Source organism: Chaetura pelagica, unplaced genomic scaffold (genome assembly GCF_000747805.2).
Source record: "Chaetura pelagica isolate M959 unplaced genomic scaffold, ChaPel_1.0 scaffold1098, whole genome shotgun sequence".
In the NCBI taxonomy this organism is placed as follows: domain Eukaryota; kingdom Metazoa; phylum Chordata; class Aves; order Apodiformes; family Apodidae; genus Chaetura; species Chaetura pelagica.
Genome location: NW_009954179.1, coordinates 207,225 through 226,540, shown reverse-complemented (window position 1 = coordinate 226,540; position 19,316 = coordinate 207,225). Strand labels below are relative to the sequence as shown.

The 19,316-nt window shown below is 39.7% G+C and overlaps 1 protein-coding gene across 1 annotated transcript in view; it reads right to left on the bottom strand.

Annotated features, from left to right (window-relative positions):
- ANK2 (ankyrin 2, neuronal) overlaps window positions 1-19,316 on the bottom strand; it is a 154,479-nt gene that overhangs the window by 117,317 nt on the left and 17,846 nt on the right. Inside the window, exons 3-4 of the mRNA XM_010002856.1 lie at window positions 12,764-12,862; window positions 11,198-11,296 (exon numbers count right to left, since the gene is read on the bottom strand). Of these exons, the coding sequence (XP_010001158.1) occupies window positions 11,198-11,296; window positions 12,764-12,862 (198 nt within the window). The remainder of the gene's footprint in view (window positions 1-11,197; window positions 11,297-12,763; window positions 12,863-19,316) is intronic.

Here is a 19,316-nt window from a genome sequence, read left to right as displayed (position 1 = left end):
TACTGAATCCATGACATTCTGGTAAATAATCTTCCATGGATGTATTGCAAAGGAGATGGACCTCTCTCCTCCTTGTTTTGGCATGTGGAATGGGATATAGGAGGTTTTGCGGGCCGGGGGGGGGGGAATCTTTATTTCAATAACTTTTCCTTCAGCTTATGATCCCATACTGTATAAACACAGTCCAGTATTAAAGCAAAAATATTGACTGTGGCATATAAATGTGACCTGGAAAAGGAGGAAAACACTTTCTTTTGCTTTTTTTTTTTTTTCTTTTCTGAAAGCCTGGCTGTGTAATTACGTTATGTCTGCGTGTTTGGATTTTGAGCATCATCTGAAAACCAGAAATCAATTTTGTAATTATATATAACAGTCATTTTCAAACAATTACTTCATCAGAGTATTTGCAGTGAGGACAGAGTACTCAGATTGCATTATCCTTACAGATGTATACTGCAAGATGTTTACTACTGCAATATAAAGTTACAATGAGAAATTAACAGTAACCAAATAGAGTATATTTTATACCCCATTCTTTCTACTACATTCAGTGCTTTACTTGCTAATTAGAGAAAATGAGTAGCTCTCAATGATTCTCCAAGCTATTAATGCAAATTGGCAAGTCTATCCATGACTCAGAATTTGTATCATTAAGTTTTGCCCAAGCCCTAATGAAGAACAGTTTGAAATTGAGATTTATATCTTTTGAGGAACCACACTCTTTGCGTGCAGTACCACAAGGTGAGAAACACGTGTCTTCCCAACTCTCCTGAGTAGCCAGGGTGTTTGAATGACTGGCCCATCTGTGCTTGTTCATGAAGATGTGGCCTTCAGTGTCTATATACCTACAGCATGCACGTACCATGTATCTGTCTATATCTATGTAAATACTAAGGAGAAGAGAGAAAATAGAGATATATTAATCTCTTCCCTCAGTTTGCCCCTTTTAAGATGAAACATGAGAGTTAGCAAAATATCCTGTGATTAAACAGCTAATGCAAATCCAGGCAAACACATCTATTTTATTTTCAAGACCTCCAGGAAATGTTTAAGACCATATTAGATCACTGAGATTACAAGAGCAGACGAGACAACTGACATCTGATGGAATTGTTTACATACAGCAAACGCTCACTCCTATTTGCTCTTCAAGATGTAATTACCAGTCAGAAGGTCAACACAACCAGCAGAGTGCCCTGCCCAGACCAGTTGCCCCCTCCACCTCTCCATCTTACTGCCCTGGTTTTTCCTTTGGTGTTTTGGCAGACTCCTCATTCCAGTCTTGCTTTATATCATGGAAACAAATTGTTTTCTCAAGTTCACAAATTAAAACAACATTAGTTAGCTTTTTTTTTCTTCAACCTTTCCCACAATCTTGCAACTGCACTTCTCAAACAACATTCAGGGAAGGTTCTGTGTACAAAATCCTGCCCACATAAAAGCTCAGTTTCCTTTGGGTCACTCCAGTGTTTCTTTCATAGGACCTGGCAGGTAACATAACCTAAGATAAACCTCTGTGAAATTGCTCTACCTTCCTCCCTGTGCCTCCTGCTTTTTTCTGCTCTTGTTAGAATTTAAGTCAGCTCCAAAAAAGGAACAGATACTGGCACAAAGAATGATACAAAGGGGAGGCAAGCTTAGATTACTCATGAAACAGCTCACACAGATGATGAAATCTTCTGATTCACGTTTCATGCTAATATATCAGAAGAAGGTAACTCTGCCTTCACTTGCTGTTTCCTTGGCCTTCAATAATTCACAGGAGAGGAAAAAGAACACTCCAGCAAACACTATTCTCTCTCACACTGGAGAACATTATGCAGGGAAGGAAAAGGACCACGGGCAGTGGACACCAACAGAAACACAGGAGGGTCCCTCTGAACAGCAGGAAACACTTTTTCACTGTGAGGGTGACAGCAGTGGCAGAGGTTGCCCAGAGAGGCTGTGGAGTCTTCATCCTTGGAGATGTTCAAAAGCCATCTGGACATGGTCCTGGGCAGCCTGCTGTGAGTGACCCTGAGTGAGCAGGGAGGGTGGACCAGATGACCTCCAGAGGGTGGATTCCAACCTCAGCCATTCTGGGGTTTAGTGAAAAATCCTCTGACAGTCCAAGCAGTTAATTAATTTTAAATTAATGAAATTTGAGAACTACAAATAAATGCAGCTCTGCAAGTTAAATGAAGAACACACAGTATCACAATTCTGGGAACGTTGTCATGCTTTATGCTCCGATCATTATTTTCAGCCAGTTTAAAAATAAACTCCTCATAAGAGGATTTTATCTTAGCCAGAGAGATTCTCTGCCTAAAAGGGTGAATTAAGGATAAAACAAGGTGGCTACTTCAACTTTTAAAAGTCTCCTTTTTTTTTTTTTTTGTTAGCTTACATCAAAATCTCTACGTTTTATATAGTGGGAACTTCATCCATTTTTCACATTCCTCTTTCTTTTTGATTAAAATACATTTTCCATAAAACAATCAACTAATCCATATTATTTTTCAATAAAAAATAGTGTCAGAAATATTTGGACTAATACATCTATATTTATATTCAAGCAAATATGCAACTGTCAATTTTGTGAAGATATGCTGAAGGAAAATTCTTAGCATTTCATTTTAAAATGTCAAATCTGAGGTGCCCAAGGAGTCTCATTTTGCCATTCAGTCGAGGGAAACTGGGGTACACCAGAGACAGAATATTCAAATCAAGAGCCCATCTTGCTCAACTGACAGCTTAAGCAGCATGAAATTGAGAATGTAAAGGTGGATAAAAGGAAACTACCCTTCATTACATCTATGACTAAAGAGGATTAGAAATAACATGTTTACTATCAGAACTGGAACTCTAAATATTAACTGCTGTGATGCTGACCCGCACGGAAGGAAGTCTTCTTAATTACATTTGTAAATTAAATACTGTGGATTTCTGGTATTGATGGAAGCACCTTATGTTTTCTGCCCAGACCCCATGTTTCAAAATGTGCAGCACATTAGTATCTATTCATTTTCCTAGGCTATCATTTCCTTTTATATCCAAGCTGGAAAGCACAAGGATGACACACAGATTACACAGAAGCATTTGTGAGCACAGAATTATTTCATGTGAAGTGGCACATCTGTAAGGGCACAGGAGAGCTACTGGATTCTGACCTACTGTAAATTTCCCCAAGTGTTAGCTAATCATTTAATCAATCCTTACACTCATTACACAGAGCAGATGCTGAGGCCTGTAGGGTCCCATAGACTGGAGAGATTAAAGCTGAGAAAAGCATTTTGGTATCTACTTGTTGTGAGATAATAAAATTAGATTGTAATAAATAAATTCTGAAAATGTAGTGACACAGAAGCCCACGGTGAAAATAGTTCCACCCCTTCAGCTGTTTCACTAAATCCTTAGTAATACAAATAGTGTTTTCCACTTTATAGTTACACCACTGCAATAATTAGATACCCAAGTGGTAAATAATGCTGTCTAGGTTTGTGTACCAAACTTGCTAAGTTTATTCATGGGAGATCACACAGAACACCAACTGCAGCACCACATACATGATACCTTCTGCCTCACTGTTAAAAGGACCCCTCTCTTAGCAAGTGTGTTTTACTGTAAGTCACTTGCTAGCTCAGATACCAAATTTAAAAAGCACAAACATTCTATTTTAGCAGCTTTAAATATCACCATTTTCTCCTCAAGGACAACAAAGCAACAACAGAGCCTGAAACACAACCAGGCAGAAATCAAGATGTTCTGTGCCTTGTAAATGTCATTTTTACAAAGATGGAACCTGTAATAGAAACTGAGCTGGTGGAGGATAATGGGAAGAGAATAGAGTAGTCATGCACAAGAAAACATAACCTTGATACTGGGCATGGGTTAGGGACCAAAAAAGCTTAACTGGGGCAGAGTCTGGTGTTTGAGTTCTGGGCAATCACCCAAAACAGCATTTGGGGGTTGCCTTGCAAACATGGTAAAGGAGCAGCAGCACTGAAAACAACAATTTATTTTATATATATAGTTGAGAGCTGCAAGGAAGACAATCTTGCACTAAAATTATGAATAAAATGTTTGTATTTATTGGTTGTGACTCTGTTCTAGTTATGCTTTCGTAAGTATATGCAGATAAAATTTCCAATGCCCAGTCCTTATCACTGCAGACTGTGCTGTTACTGTAGGGGTGACATGTGGGCTGTGGGTCTGGTGAGCCCTTACCCTGCCAGCTGCTGTGTTGGTTTACTGCAGGTACTTAAAGTTTATGCATTTTAAGATTAAATATTCTTCAAAATGTAGAGGCTATGTATCACATCATTAGCTGAAAAAAATAACCCCACTATTTGTTTAAATTTAAATCTTTTGACCTGGACCACTGGTCCCTTTGTGGCACTTCAGCAGAGATTGGGAGTTAACAAAATAGACTAAGATGGTGGTTGTAAATATTTTCAGTCAGCTTTCAGTCTTTGTCGGGTTGAGATCCTGGCACATTCAGTGATTTGATGGCTGCAGCTGGGATCCCAGAGACAGGCATCAATCAAACTGGCTCATGACCCTCCTTTGTTCTTTAAGAGCTCCTGATCCTCAGAGCAGCTTTTGAGAGCAAGCCAACCAGTCCTGTATCTCCACATCTGCTTCTTCTGTAGCTGACACCATAAGCCAGCCATCCTCCTAGGGTTATTTTTCCTTTAACTCTTTGAGTTATTTGGGAAATGGGAAAATCCCACATGAAGGTGCTGGTATTAACAACCATTATCTTACATTCACACTCTGTTAGCTTGTAATTCTGTGTCAACCTGTAGGCACTGCTTCAGTTTCTCAGGCACAGGTATCCCACTCTACTCCACCTCCACGATTGCCTGAGATCATAGTTCAAGATCAGCAATCAGAGTTGTTTATGATTAACTGGTAATCACTCTAAGAGACAGGCAGCTGAAACTTCAACTAGTGTAAGGCAGGATGAAGAAATATATCTGTTCTTTCATTGTTCTTAATCTATTGCTTTTGTTTTCATCTCTCAAAATCCATATAATCCTCCAGAAAGCATTTCTTTATTTTTTTTTCCCTCCAGTGCAAAGATAATAGGCCTGATCCTTGATTACATTAGCAATGATAACCTGCAGCTAAATGACTCCCCTCTTGATATACAGCAGCTAAAAACCCATCTCTCTTAATATACTGATATAAAAGCAGAAAGGCAAGTTAGTGGAATTAAAACCTTTTGCCATAAGGGAGTAGCAAATGCCCTGCAAAATACTCTCCATTCTGAAAGTAAGATTATCTTTACAAACCATGGGGAGAGCAATCCCTGGTACAGCAAATCCCAGGGCACCCTGAGAGAGACAAGCTGATCACTGCTCTGAGAATCACATAAATCCTCCCTTAGCTTTTGTGGGAACACTGGATGTGGACATCCCACAGGCTCTCTTATCACTCAGATTTTGGGAAAGCATATTGAGGCTGGAAATATCGTGCTGCTCTAAGGACTGCTTCAATCTGAAAAATACTCTGGTTAAGAATACTCTAGCAATCACAAGAGCATCTCCCATGTGTTGAAACAGGCAGTGGTAACCATAATGGGGGCAAATTTAAATAAAAATATTTCTTGGCAAATGTGTTTGCAATGAGCTTAGAGAAGGATAGAGGGGAAAGAAAACCAGAGGGCTTTTAAATAACAAGATCAGCTTGAGGGAGGACTGATTTATCTAATCCTTGCTTTCTGTATCTGGGTCACTTTAAATAATCTGGTGATTAAAAGGCAGCTCCTCCTTTTGTGAGGGCCCCTGGCTGAAGCAATGGTCAAAGCAAAACCTTAGCATCTAATAGGAAACATGGTCTGCTCTAAACTCTACATTTTAAAATTGAGGGGAATAATTTCTTTCTTAGGTGACTCCAGGGTATGATTGTTCCCTTACAGTTACTGAAAGAACTACATTTCCTCAATTTGTCTTTTATTTTTCAGCTCTTTGTAACTCAATCCTTTGACATCTGCCAAACTCCCTTATCCCAGGAGGTGTAACACTTCACACAAGGGTAACTGGTTTTGACCTTGTTTGGAATAGAGGAACATCAGGCTGGATCCATTCTGTAAGGTATGTGTGGTCAGATGAGCTCAGCATCACACCACAGGGGACAGGCAACAAGCAGACTCAGTTACAGAGATTATTGCAGTAGGGGCATCCTCACATTTGGCAGGATAAGATTCCACTGATCAGACACGTGATGTTTAGATGTGAGTTGGGCGATAAAATCTGACTTTAACAGAAAGCAATAAAGACAAGTGGTAATTCATCAAAGGGAAGGATTGAAATGACTGAATCTGCTGATGTTCCGTGGAACAGGCTGCCCAGGGCAGTGGTGGACTCACCACCCCTGGAGAGATTTAAAAGATGTACCACATGTAGATGTGGTGCTGAGGGACATGGTTTAGTGGTGGACTTGGCAGTGCTTGGTGCCCCTCAGTTCCAGAAGGACAGGGAACTGCCTGAAAGAGTCCAGGGCAGAGCCACAAAGATGCTGAAGGGAGGGGAACATCTCCCTGCTGAGGAAAGGCTGAGGGAGCTGGGTCTGTTGGGCTTGGAGAAGAGGAGACTGAGGGGTGACCTCATCAGTGTTCGTAAATATGTAAAGGGTGAGCGTCAGGAGGACAGAGCCAGGCTTTGTGCAGTGATGTCCAGTGACAGGACAAGGGGCAATGGGTGCAAACTGGAGCACAGGAGGTTCCATGTGAATCTCAGGAAGAACTTCTTTGCTGTGAGAGTGACAGAGCCCTGGGCCAGGCTGCCCAGAGAGGCTGTGGAGTCTCCTTCTCTGGAGACATTCAAACCCCCCTGGACATGTTCCTGTGTGATGTGCTCTGGGTGACCCTGCTCTGGCAGGGGGGTTGGGCTGGGTGATCTTTCCAGGTCCCTTCCCACCCCTAAGATTCTGTGATCCTGTGTAATGGTTGGACTTCATGATCTTAAGGGTCTTTTCCAACTAAAATGATTCTATGATTTAATGCTTCCTCTGCCTGGGAAAAAAGATGAAGAACTGGCATAAGAATTCCTAGTGTCTAGCAAAAGAAGACATTCATTGAGAGGAAGACTACAAAAAAATAACTACTGTTCTAATGCACGAGCAACAACTAAGAATAGGTTTGGGGTAAAGAAGTGATGCTGCTGTGAAAAGAGGATACCACTGGGCTCAGTGAAAGTGTGTATGGGTGACAGAGAGTGATAAGTGGCCAGTGCCACTTCCATGGTTCTGCATAATGAAACATTTCAATGCCTCCTAAAGACTTTTTAATTCCCCACTGAAATTCAGAAGCACGTAAAAGATCACCTACATATTGCAATAGTTTACATCATTCCATGGAATCACCTTGTTCTTCTCTGTCAGGAAACGTAATCAAAGCTCAGAGGAATAGCCTGCACCAACCCCAGGAGATCTGTTATACACTTTTATAGGTCGTACCATCAAGTCCACAGATAAGATCTTATATTACCAATGAGCACAGCTTGGTCAGACCTACACATAACCAAAAATCAAGGTGAAATCAAGAAGAGAAATTGCAGAAACTAATCTTTTACTTGATGATGTGTACCTACAGCTTCTCACTGAACTATGAGCACAGTCAACAAAGTAAGTGTTTTATGGATACCCATGACATAAATGTAATTTCCCCAGCCATACTTGTAGCAAAAGGTGATTCTAATCAAGCCAAACAATTGCACATTCATCACATTCTAGGTGGAGATACGGCAAGAAGGACCAGCAACTTCAAGATCTCTCTGGCCATTTCTGCCCCCATCTCACCATTTGCCTGAAACACTCCAGGAAGAAGTCAGCTCACAGATGATACACATGCAGGTGAAAGCAGAGTCATTCCATTAGTAATCACTCTGCAATCAGATTTTGTATCAAAATAGAAATTACTTTTCTAAAAATAGCAGTGATGATGTGTTAATTCAAAAGGAGCAAACTTTTTAAAAGAGGAAGATTAACCAAATAACAGCTCTGAAGGCCAACATGAAGCTGAAGGGCAAATTAATCTAATAGAAAACCAAAATCCATAAAGCCAAAGTCCTGAGTGCTTAACAGCTCCAGAAAGCACAGATGGGGTTTGTAATCTCAGTGGTTAAAATGTTTTTAATAACATTTCCTGAGATAATTCTTTTACTTCATTATTGCAAAGAACTAGGAAATCAGTGGAGTGTTTCAGATGTCACTGGTGCCTACTTGATAAAGGCCAGTGGTTTTATGCAATTTAATGGAGAAAAGGAAAGGAAAACAAAAATAAGTTAGAGTTGAGAATACTCTTTTATCTATCAGTTTATCATCAGTGAAGAAATTTTGTCACTAAGGCACATCATCATCACTGGAACTGAGACTGACTTTAGTAGGTACATAGTTCTTTAAAGAGGAAGTGATGGAGCACCCTGAGTACCTTTCCTGGCATTAAATCACTGCCAACAAATGGCATTTAGCAGGAGTCTAAAAAAATAAAGTGTGAAATAACAGATACCAAGAAGAGGATGTAATATACCCTCAGTATCAAAAACTGTTCACAAAAGGTTTAAGAGTGACATTATAGTATCTTTTTTTTAGAAAAAAAATGATTGAGAGAAAATGTAAGAAAGAGAAACCAAGCATTTCAGTCATAATTTCTCAGTTTTTAATTCAATTTTACCTTTGATTTGTATTGTTGTTAATTTCTGACTTAATGAATTAAGCTCTTTTCTGGTATGTTTTTTTTTCCCTATCTTTTCCTCAATGACATATTTCCTGACAAAAAAAAAACAACAACAAACCCAAACCTTAATCTTTGAGTATTCCAGCATATTCTGTTCAGTCATTCTCTTTTCCTTTTCCTATATAAAATCATATTTTTCCTTTTTTGACCAGCTGTACTTAGATATGCTTAAATCTTTCATAAATATCTATTCCTAACTAATTTTGAAGTTTCTGGGGGTTTTTTGCTAACTTATTTATTTTCCATGACACATGATTCCTGAGCATGTCCATGCAACCCTGAGTAGAAAGGCAGGATTCATTATCCTCATTCCATTCATGGGGCACAAGGAAATCATTCTTTTGATTAATCTTCCCAGGGAAGCCTCTGCCAAATCAGAGTTAGAACCAAATTCTTAGGAGACTGCTCAGAGTCTTTACTAAATAAAGAAACTACATTGTTCCAGCCATCATATAGGCAACACCTCTTCATACCCAAATTACCACCTACACATGTGCAGTCGTTCACACACAAACACTATTCCAAGTGCTGATATTAATCAATATTACCCCAAATCATTTACCAAAAAGAAGGTGGATCTAGAAGACAGACCTCGTGCACCTCTTGCTCTGTGTGCTGCATTGACCAGGAAACCCTATGACAGAGCAGTCCCTACCAAGGGACAGATTCCACTGGAAATGTCCCCTTAGGAACAGGAGCAAGAGCCTCAGAACATCTCCTCCCTGAAGCAGTGATTGTCCATCCCTTCTGGAAAGATGAAGGCCAGAAAGACACAACCCAGAGACCCCCACATCTGGATCAGGCTGCATGAAGGACTCACCCACCCAGGCAGGTCAACAGGGATCATTTAATTGAGACAACGTGGCACAAACCCAGGGCCTACACATCACAGCAATTTGAATTCATCCTGTCTGGGAGGCAACCAGTGAGCAATATTGGGGAAAAAATATCCTCCATCAGATTCCTCCCACTAATTCAAGCAGTAAATGCCTGTAAACAAGTTTGTGTAGGTTACACAGAACATCCAGTGCTAACAATACATATGTATTAGAATATTGTATAAATTAGAATAATGTATAAATAATACCTGTGAAAACACTTTCCAATTCTGTCATGACTTTTTTTTCTTTAGAAAACTTCATTCACTTCTCCAGCATAAGGAAAAGACTTTATGAAGACTTTTTCAATGTTGATGTTTAATGAAAGTATTGTTTTTACAATTATTTCTCTTACCATGCTCACAATCCTAACATGAAAGACATTACTTTTCCTTATACACATGAAAAGATTGATAAATGTAGGACAAAATCATCCAGTTAGGTCATTATGAAAGGAGTTTGCTGAATTTTTGTGCAAATTATATCATTTCTTATCATTAATGGGAGTAGGGCAGGGAGTATAACTGACCATCAGTTGTCCAGAAAGAGCTCTTTAACAGCTGCTTCAGAGCAAAAACCATAATAAAATAAATATTTTTAACTTCTTGGAGTCAGACAGTTTAAAGAAAATTTCAGTTTCTCTCTCTCTTCTTAAAATGTAATGAAGGTACAAACTTAATCATTTTGTGAACCTATTTGTTCATGTCCTGCTCTCTACTTTGCCCTGTCCATTGTAAATCTGTAACATCAAAAAAAACACACTGCAGGTCCCAGTTTTCCTGAAGGCAGTTTCTTGCTGCATGGGTCAGACAGATCACTCTCTCCTTTTTCTGCTCATGTATCTCAGCAAGATTAAGCCAAGGGCCATTATCTTGCCTATAGACAGCAAGTGGTAGCAAAATTTAATTTGAAATTAATCTACCCCTGCAGCGTGACTTGTTTCTCTCATCATCTTAGCTTACACTGTGCCTGCAAAAATGGTATTGGTGGTCACTGGATGATGCACTGGGCCTCAATTTCCACCCTGTTAGCTCAATTATGTGCTTTGAAAATGTCACAAGCTGACTAGATGCTTCAGAAAGATGCAGTTTCTTTATCATCTATAGTCCTCATCTATACCACCTGTTCAGTTCTTCATAGCTACAGGCAGTTGCCACACTTAAGGTAGCATTTACAAACAGGAATAAATTGATTTATTTGTAAAGGGTTCCTAAACAGAGGAAATAACAGGTATCTTTAAGGTGTTAAAATATCTTGGCCAATTAGTATTTTTCATTACTGCTTACTAAATTAAACTCAAAGATATGATGTAATATATTCACACTTTGAAGAATTTTTGAAACAATGTATTAAAGCACACTAAGAATTCCTAAAAAGCTTTCAGTCAACAACAATGCAAGTTCCTCTACCACACAATGAGTATATGAACCCTTCCATTTGTTATTTACCATCATTCTACTTACCAGTGAATGCTAAGCATCAATTGGATTGATTTGCCAAGCTGGGATGTTTGGTATCACTGCCTGTCATTTCAGATGCATCTTATAAAATCTCACCAAAGGACCCTCAGAAGAAGTAAGGAGGGAAAACAGCATCATACCTGAGACTGTGCATTAATGTTGGCTCCTTCCTTAACCAGAACCTTGACAACTTCAGCTTGTCCTGCTAAGGATGCAATGTGCAGGGCTGTATTCCCTTTCTGTTACAGGGAGGGAAAAAATGAAACACATTACCCTTTTCAGGAATAATTTCCACCAGCAGTTCTTCATAACATGCATTTCTTTAGTGCAATTTTATCTTACAGTTCCACAAAATTTCATAAACATCACAGGGAGACAGAACTAGTTAGTTGCAGTCATGAAGCTTTCTTGTTTAACACTAGTAGCCTAACATAACTTTTGAGGGAAATTATGGAATGAGGTTGGGGCATGGGACAAATTTCCAGGTAAAGTTTAGTACAGGCTGGGAGGTTGTTTTTTTTTCATTCAGGTCCCTGTAGAAGGTACCTGAAATCTAGATGTCCTAAAATTCAAGCTGTGAATCACATGTAAAATGAGATTTCCTAGTACAAGATCCAAAAAGAAGATCTAACTGTTAAGTAAAAGAGATAAGCCTTTTAATTGCAGAAGAGAAATTATTATTTTTTTCTCTTCTCTAATTGGCATGAAATTAAAATGCACATTTTTGAAAGGTGTGAACTTGAAGTTATGAGATGCACTGCACCATAAAAGCAATCTCTCACAAAACAGCAGCAGTGAAGTAAACCATTACTGTTCCAAGAATCCTGTACTTTTTCCAGGCCAATCTCTCCTGCTGGGAGCAATTTTTAAATGGCTTTATTAAAGAATCAAAGTTCATAACATCAGAACAAAACCCCAAAGTCCTATCTAGAAGCTGGTGATTCTACCAACAGATTCACCAAGGGGTGACTTAAAGATGTTTTTGAAGGAGAAAACTTCATTCAGTCAATGATTGAAATCACAAGTTTAGCAAGAAGCTCAGAGCTGAGGACCAAGTGTTAACCTTGATCCTGTGCACCAGAAATCATCAAAAATCAGAGAGAGCCAGTGGCAGGAACTAAATGCAAAGGCTGGGCACAGCCAACCAACCTGGACAATAAGAGTCAAACATGAAGTTGCTCAAGCCAACAAACCCGGCCCATCATCAGGACTTTACCACCCACAAACAACTTACTGATTGAAGGTCTGGGACACACACATGTGCCTGCCTGGGGCAAGGCTGGAGGCAAAACAACTCATCATACATGTGCTTTTTCCATTGTGCCCCCGAAGGAAGAGGTTTTGGAGATGTTACAGTCAATCACCAATTTTCACAGCTTTGAAAAAAATCTACTATTTTGAGCCAGTGTCACTCACTAGAATGGGGACCTGTCAGAGGAAATCAGGAAAATACTGGCATTGCCAAAGCCTTTGAATGCTTTACAGATTGTAAACATATTCATCTTTCCTCCTTCATTTTCTACCAATGAAGATCAGAAAACAACACAGACTCACAGGCCGTAACAGAAACAACATTTGAAATATCAATGAGGTATTTATATTATTATCATCTTATTTTGTAGTCGTTGGGGTTTTTTTTCCTATATTTCTCCCATGCATTTGACTTTTGGGGTTTGTGAATAAACATAGAGCCATGGATTAGTTACCTTAGTGGCAGAATCCACCGCCGACCCTCTTTCCAGTAATTCTTGCACCAGTCCCACGTGGCCTTCTTTAGCTGCCAGGTGCAGAGCATTGAGTCCATTCTGTGAGCACAAGGGCCATATCAGTTACAAATGTCAGCTCTGAAGACACACATTCCTACCTTACCCTGGTGTAAGAAGCAGATTAGTAGCTGGAATACTGTTACATCTCTTAGCTGACTGTCTACATAAGTCAGATATTTGGAATTTGGCTGTTTAAGCCAAGGCACTGTGCCATAAACTTTTCCAACACCATTTTTCTTATAGCAACAAAGACATCAAAACAAGTTACAAGTTGCAAGTTACTTCCATATTTGAGGGTTTTTTCCTGCCTTCTCTCTACTGTAACCTTATCTAGCCCCACTGAGGTATTATCAGCAGAGAAAACACAGGACTTAGTCAAATTTACACATGATTTACACATCTATTCAATCTGGATTATTCCAGGCTAAACCTTGGACTCTTCTCTGGGATAACAGGTATCAAACTGAAAACCAAAAACCCAAGTAGAGCAAAATGGTTGTTGATTACATGTGGAGTTGAAATTCTACTGATCCTTGACTTAGCACCTCTGCTGGTTCCTGATGAGCAAATCTGCACTAAACTGTGAGGTTTTGTAACCTCATTCAAAAAAGAAAAGAGAAAAAAAAGAAAACAAAACCAAAACCAGCATCTAAATTGTTTTCACATTAAATAGGAATAGGATACTTCATCACTTATAAATTCCTCTGTATCTTCCTCTTCCTATTCCACCCAAGGGAAAATATAAAATGAAGGTCACTTCCAACCCAAACTATTCTATGATTGCAACTGAATTCCCAACCCATTTTTCACAATCTTATAGTATTTTTCATGGTACTTTAGGTGGGTGACAGCAACAGATACTGCCCTCAAGCATTCCCCTGTTTTTCATATTGCAAGCATCACAAGCAATACTCAGGTAGTTGAGCAATTTGCAGCAAGTTTAGCAGTCTGTGATTTTTACCACTTTGTCTGTAAACAGTTCATAGTTATTTAAACTGCAAAACAAAGAGCTTTTGGGTCTTTTATTTGTGCATCCACAGAGACAGTTCAAGCTTGTGATTCCCAATAGGATTTTAAAGCACTTAGCACTTCACAGGAGGCATTTAATGGGAGTGGGTCCAATGGCGACAGACACAGCAACCCAAGTAACTCCATTTAATTCTACATTGACATAAGCAGCACAGACAGATGTTGTGGTCAAATTCAGAAGAGCAACTATGGGAAAAGCAGAGGAACTGAAGGAAGGCTACATTCACAAGCAGCCAAGAGAAGAAGAATACCCTTACAGAGCCTGGTAGTTAGGAAATGTTAATGAGAAATGTGGTTTCAAATCCCATTATGTGGGTAAAGCAGCAGCAGCCAGATCTTCCTTATGCCAGAGGAACACTTACTACTGTGCTGCAGAGCCCAGGCTGGCAGGAATGCCATCCCCTGGGGCAAGGATAAATTCTTACCCAAAATTACATGGTGAGGTTGACCACAACCATCAAGATGAAGAACACTGTACATGTCAGTGAATTTTCTGCAGGCTGAAAACATTTCAGAAAGCTCTTATCTTCCTTGTTTTTTTGAATCTCAGCTGAGTATTAAATAACCATAATTACTACCTACACTGGGTGAAAGCTTTGAAATAGTATATTGTGGGGAAACACACAGCTTTCTCTTTTTTTTTTTCTTTGAGAACAAAGACCTGTTCTCATAACTAATTGCACAGATTCAGTCATCAATGCTTTCTAGAAGAGAAGCAGTAACTTTGACTCCTTAACATTGTAAACAGCTGATGTGCTGCTAGGACACGTTGTTAACCTCTTTTGCTCTTTGCAAGGAGGCTGAAGTCTACAAACAGCAGAGAAACTGCAGTATTGCAGGGCCCACACATACCTCTGGCTGCAAAAAGCTGAGGATGAGTCTATTTTTTTGTTTCCCATGTGCTGAAGTCTGGATAAAGCAAGGCTTCTCACAGTGCTTAATCAGTAGCCACCTCTTATAACAGTACTAAAAAAACTAACAATATCTGGAAAACAATACCTGTATTCATACCTCTAAGACATCTATCTAATGATACCACACTAAGCAGCTGGAAGCTAATGTTGTTGCACATTTATGCCAGTTTCTTTGCAACATAGGACTTCTTTTTTATGCACTAAAACTTAAGCAAAAGGAACACACAAGGTCCAGTAATAAGGTTACAGAAAGAAACTACAGCCTAAGTACAGTTCCTGCTGTATGCATTGAAATTCCAGCATTCCATAATCAGAGTAAGCTGAGGTAAGCAAAAGGAGAAGCAAACACTGTATTTTAAATGTTGTGGGGCAGCAGGACTGAAGCCTTGAAGCAAGCTTTGTTCCCTCATCATCAGCACTGCTGCTGCAATTATTGCCCAACCCACATGGCTGAGCCCTGCTGCATAGGATGACTGAAGCTCAGACTTAATCAAGGCAACTCCTCCGTTCCTGCCAACTGGATTCTTGTCTTTCAGAACAACAAAGGCTTCTGACACCTCCCTTTTTCTCTCTCATGCCTACCAAAACGTTGTGGGTGGAGGAGGAGATGAAATTACTTGTCTGCTAAGCAAAATGGCACAGCATAGGGTCTGCTCCTCCCCACAAAACACATATATACTGTAGCTGCCCTTCTTTTAGAGGCTCATTTGTAATTCTAACTCTCAGAAAAGAACATAATACTAAGCCTTGCAAACCTGGTTCTTCAAGTGTTTCCCTGCAGAGCCCAATTCCCTCAGTTCTCTTTCTCTTCTACCACTGAGCTAGAGGCTTCAACACTTCATACCCTGTAGAGCACTAGGAACATGCACACAGGCCACTGCTGCTCACAGCACAGATCATAGTGTCACCCTACATATTTTCACCACTCCAGAAAAGCCCACAGGTTTCTTGTACATCAAAGAAATCACCGACCTTTCCTAAGCCAATCAAAAGCCAGTCACTCTTTTTTCCCCATAAAACAAGCACTAAATCTCACTGCTGTTGTCTGAAAATCACCCACAGAGGTCCATGCTACTTCTGCCTTTAAAACTCAGTTGCCCAGTAGAGGGATCCTCTTGGAATGGAAGTTCTCCATCTGTCACTGGGCTCAGCATCAATCCTGCTGCACCATTTGTTCCTTCCTGGACATCACCCAGATCACTGTTACATCCAACAGTAATAATGGCTTCTACTATTCCTGCCTAGCTGGTATGCCAAAGCAAACTGACCCCCTGGAAAGGCAACCTCTCAGCACTGCATCAGATCAACTTAGCATTCAAAGAATATTTTAAATCAGCAAAGTCAGCACTGCCACCAGAAGTGCTTCTGCTTCTCCCGTCCTCTCCTCTGTGCATTTCTATCTCCAGCCACATTGTTGTCAGGTAGGAGACTGCATGGAAGCATGACCACCAAGCCAGAGAAAGGCCAGGATTGGTTCTTGTGTAGTGGTGTTGGCTCATTAAAAAGACAAGATACAGCCCTAGCTGTTGCCTGGCTGACAAGTTACATACCAAAGCTGCCCTATGGGCACATCATGAGCTTTTACATCCTCCCCTCTAAGCTCAGCTGGGATAGGTATAGAAGATATCCTGGTAGTCCTAGACAGCTTTATTCACCTTCTGCTGATTAGATTTAGTGAGAAGTATAAGGAACACCAAAAAATATAGATGGGGGAAAGAAAGTGTTTGAAGGAAGAGGGGAAAAATTCTGTATACAAGTAAATATTTGCTTATGTTACTTTGGTATAAAATAGACTTGGGACTCAAGAAAACAATTCTGCTGATTAGATTTAGTGAGAAGTATAAGTAACACCAAAAAATATAGATGAGGGGAAAAATTCTTTATACAAGTAAATATTTGCTTATGTTACTCTGGTATAAAACAGACTTGGGACTCAAGAAAACAGCCTTTGTGAAGAATAAGGATTCTTATTTCCCTGAAGCTTACTGAAGTTTGAAGGCATTTATTAAGTACCTAATCTCCTCAAGAATTTATATTGTCAAATTGAACCTTCTTCTTCCCTTATATACCATCAACTCTGAAGCAAGTTGGGATGCAACCATTTCCAGGAGGATTTGCCAACATTTGAGTTTCTATTTACTCTCACATTTGCCACACAAGGTTAGGATGACATTTAAGCAACTAACAGAAAAAAACATCACAAAAAACAATACAAAAATCTACTTTTTAATGTTTCAACACTCTTCTGATGGATTTAATGCAAGGCACTTTCACCAAGTTCCTTTTGCTGATGCTGTATTCATAGGCTGATGTAGCTTCTATCAGGCCAAGAGCAAAGCATTAAGTTACAAACAAAATTAAAATGCTACTGTGACAAACTCTGCATGGTCATGCATGGTCATTTGTGTGTTTTGCCAGAGTGAGGAAGGCATCTGAACTCAGCAGTAGAGGCTGAGACTTAAAAGCAATATCATAGTCCTTGTGAAAGTCAAATCCTTCTCTCAGTCTCTAACAGAAGTCAGCCTAAGGTTGCTGCAAATTGTGTCCTCTGAATGAATCTCTTGGGGAAGGAAAAAGTGCATTTGGTCAACTTCTTTTCAAGAAGGATTTGGGAAAGGACACATCAGAGAGCTGGGCATGGCCTTCTCCAGTCTGAAGGTTTGTTGAAGTTTTTTCCCCAAAACATCAGAAGGAAATAAAAGCAGGCAGTTGAAAAAAACCAACAAAATCATTTCAGATTATGAAACTTCTCCCTTGATGTTGCTTTATAGCCTGTGAATTCATGAAAATGAATTAACCTACTGAGTGACATCAACATGTGATACTGTCGACCTCATCAGGACTGCAGTGCTGCTTCAGGCTATAGTTAGCACTGCTGGGAGCATTCCCTGCTTTCCACTGGGACTGAATGAGGGAGCAATTCCAACCCGTGCTCTGCCTCACTGGAACTGGAGCAATAAAGACACCAAGCAAATTGTTAAGCCAACAAGAGCAGAAGCCCAACAAGTCAAAGTTTTAAAAGTATCTCAATATTTGAATCCTGCTCTGCTCAAAGCACCAGCCTTTGCACACACACATGCCTTGGAACAGAGCAGACTTCTTCAAAATAACTGTTTCCTTCCAAGAAAATAACACTATGTCCATGAAAACTGACAAGCTGCTGAAGACAAGATGGGGAAATGTTACTTTCTGTAGCTCCAGTCTGAAGGTTTGTTGAAGTTTTTTCCCCAAAACATCAGAAGGAAATAAAAGCAGGCAGTTGAAAAAAACCAACAAAATCATTTCAGATTATGAAACTTCTCCCTTGATGTTGCTTTATAGCCTGTGAATTCATGAAAATGAATTAATCTACTGAGTGACATCAACATGTGATACTGTCGACCTCATCAGGACTGCAGTGCTGCTTCAGGCTATAGTTAGCACTGCTGGGAGCATTCCCTGCTTTCCACTGGGACTGAATGAGGGAGCAATTCCAACCCGTGCTCTGCCTCACTGGAACTGGAGCAATAAAGACACCAAGCAAATTGTTAAGCCAACAAGAGCAGAAGCCCAACAAGTCAAAGTTTTAAAAGTATCTCAATATTTGAATCCTGCTCTGCTCAAAGCACCAGCCTTTGCACACACACATGCCTTGGAACAGAAAAGACTTCTTCAAAATAACTGTTTCCTTCCAAAAAATAACACTATGTCCATGAAAACTGACAAGCTGCTGAAGACAAGATGGGGAAATGTTACTTTCTGTAGCCTTTTGGATTCCCAACTCTGTTTCAAAGCCCAGCAGGCAGCTAGTGGACCCTCAGGCTTGCCAAACATTGGGGTCCAACTTCTTGTAAAACTCTGGGCTGCACAAACGCCCACAGGAAAATGTAAGTTCATTTTGCTAGTTAACATCTTGAACACTGACTCAGGAGCACGTTAACTAGAAACAGCACCCACATCTTAAAATAGCTACATTTGTAGCACAAGGAAAATAGGTCCAAGGAATCAGAGACTTCCAATGGCTACCAGGTTTTCACCCTATAAAACACCAGTAACTAGATTTTTTTTCAGAGATTGTTTTTAAAAGAGGGGAATTGTGTCCCCTAACATTTCTAACTCTCTCCAGAAATAAATATAAATTATTTTCAGAACAGATGATGGTGCTAGAATTCATGGAAATTCATTCAGAGGAAAGAAAGAAATTCTGTAATAATTTAACTTGATGGGAAGGTACCATTCAACAAAGCATAATTAAGTAATGACTAATTACTAACTATATGACTACACTAGTAACTGTATCTACTCCCTGTATTCAGTATAACCAGAAGCATTAAGCTCTGTAGATTTTGAAGATAGTTAAATTGGGGAAATACTTCAATTATATATAAAGGCAGATGCCTATGAAAACTTAGAATCTGAGAAGCAAACACTAAAACTGAAGAAAGCATCTTCATCTCTTATCTCTGTCCAGACATTCTTACTCTCAACACTTTATACTGTTGTCTGAGATGGGATCTAGTCTAAAACTAGCATTATACTGTGGGGAAAAAATCCTGCACCTACAAGGCTTA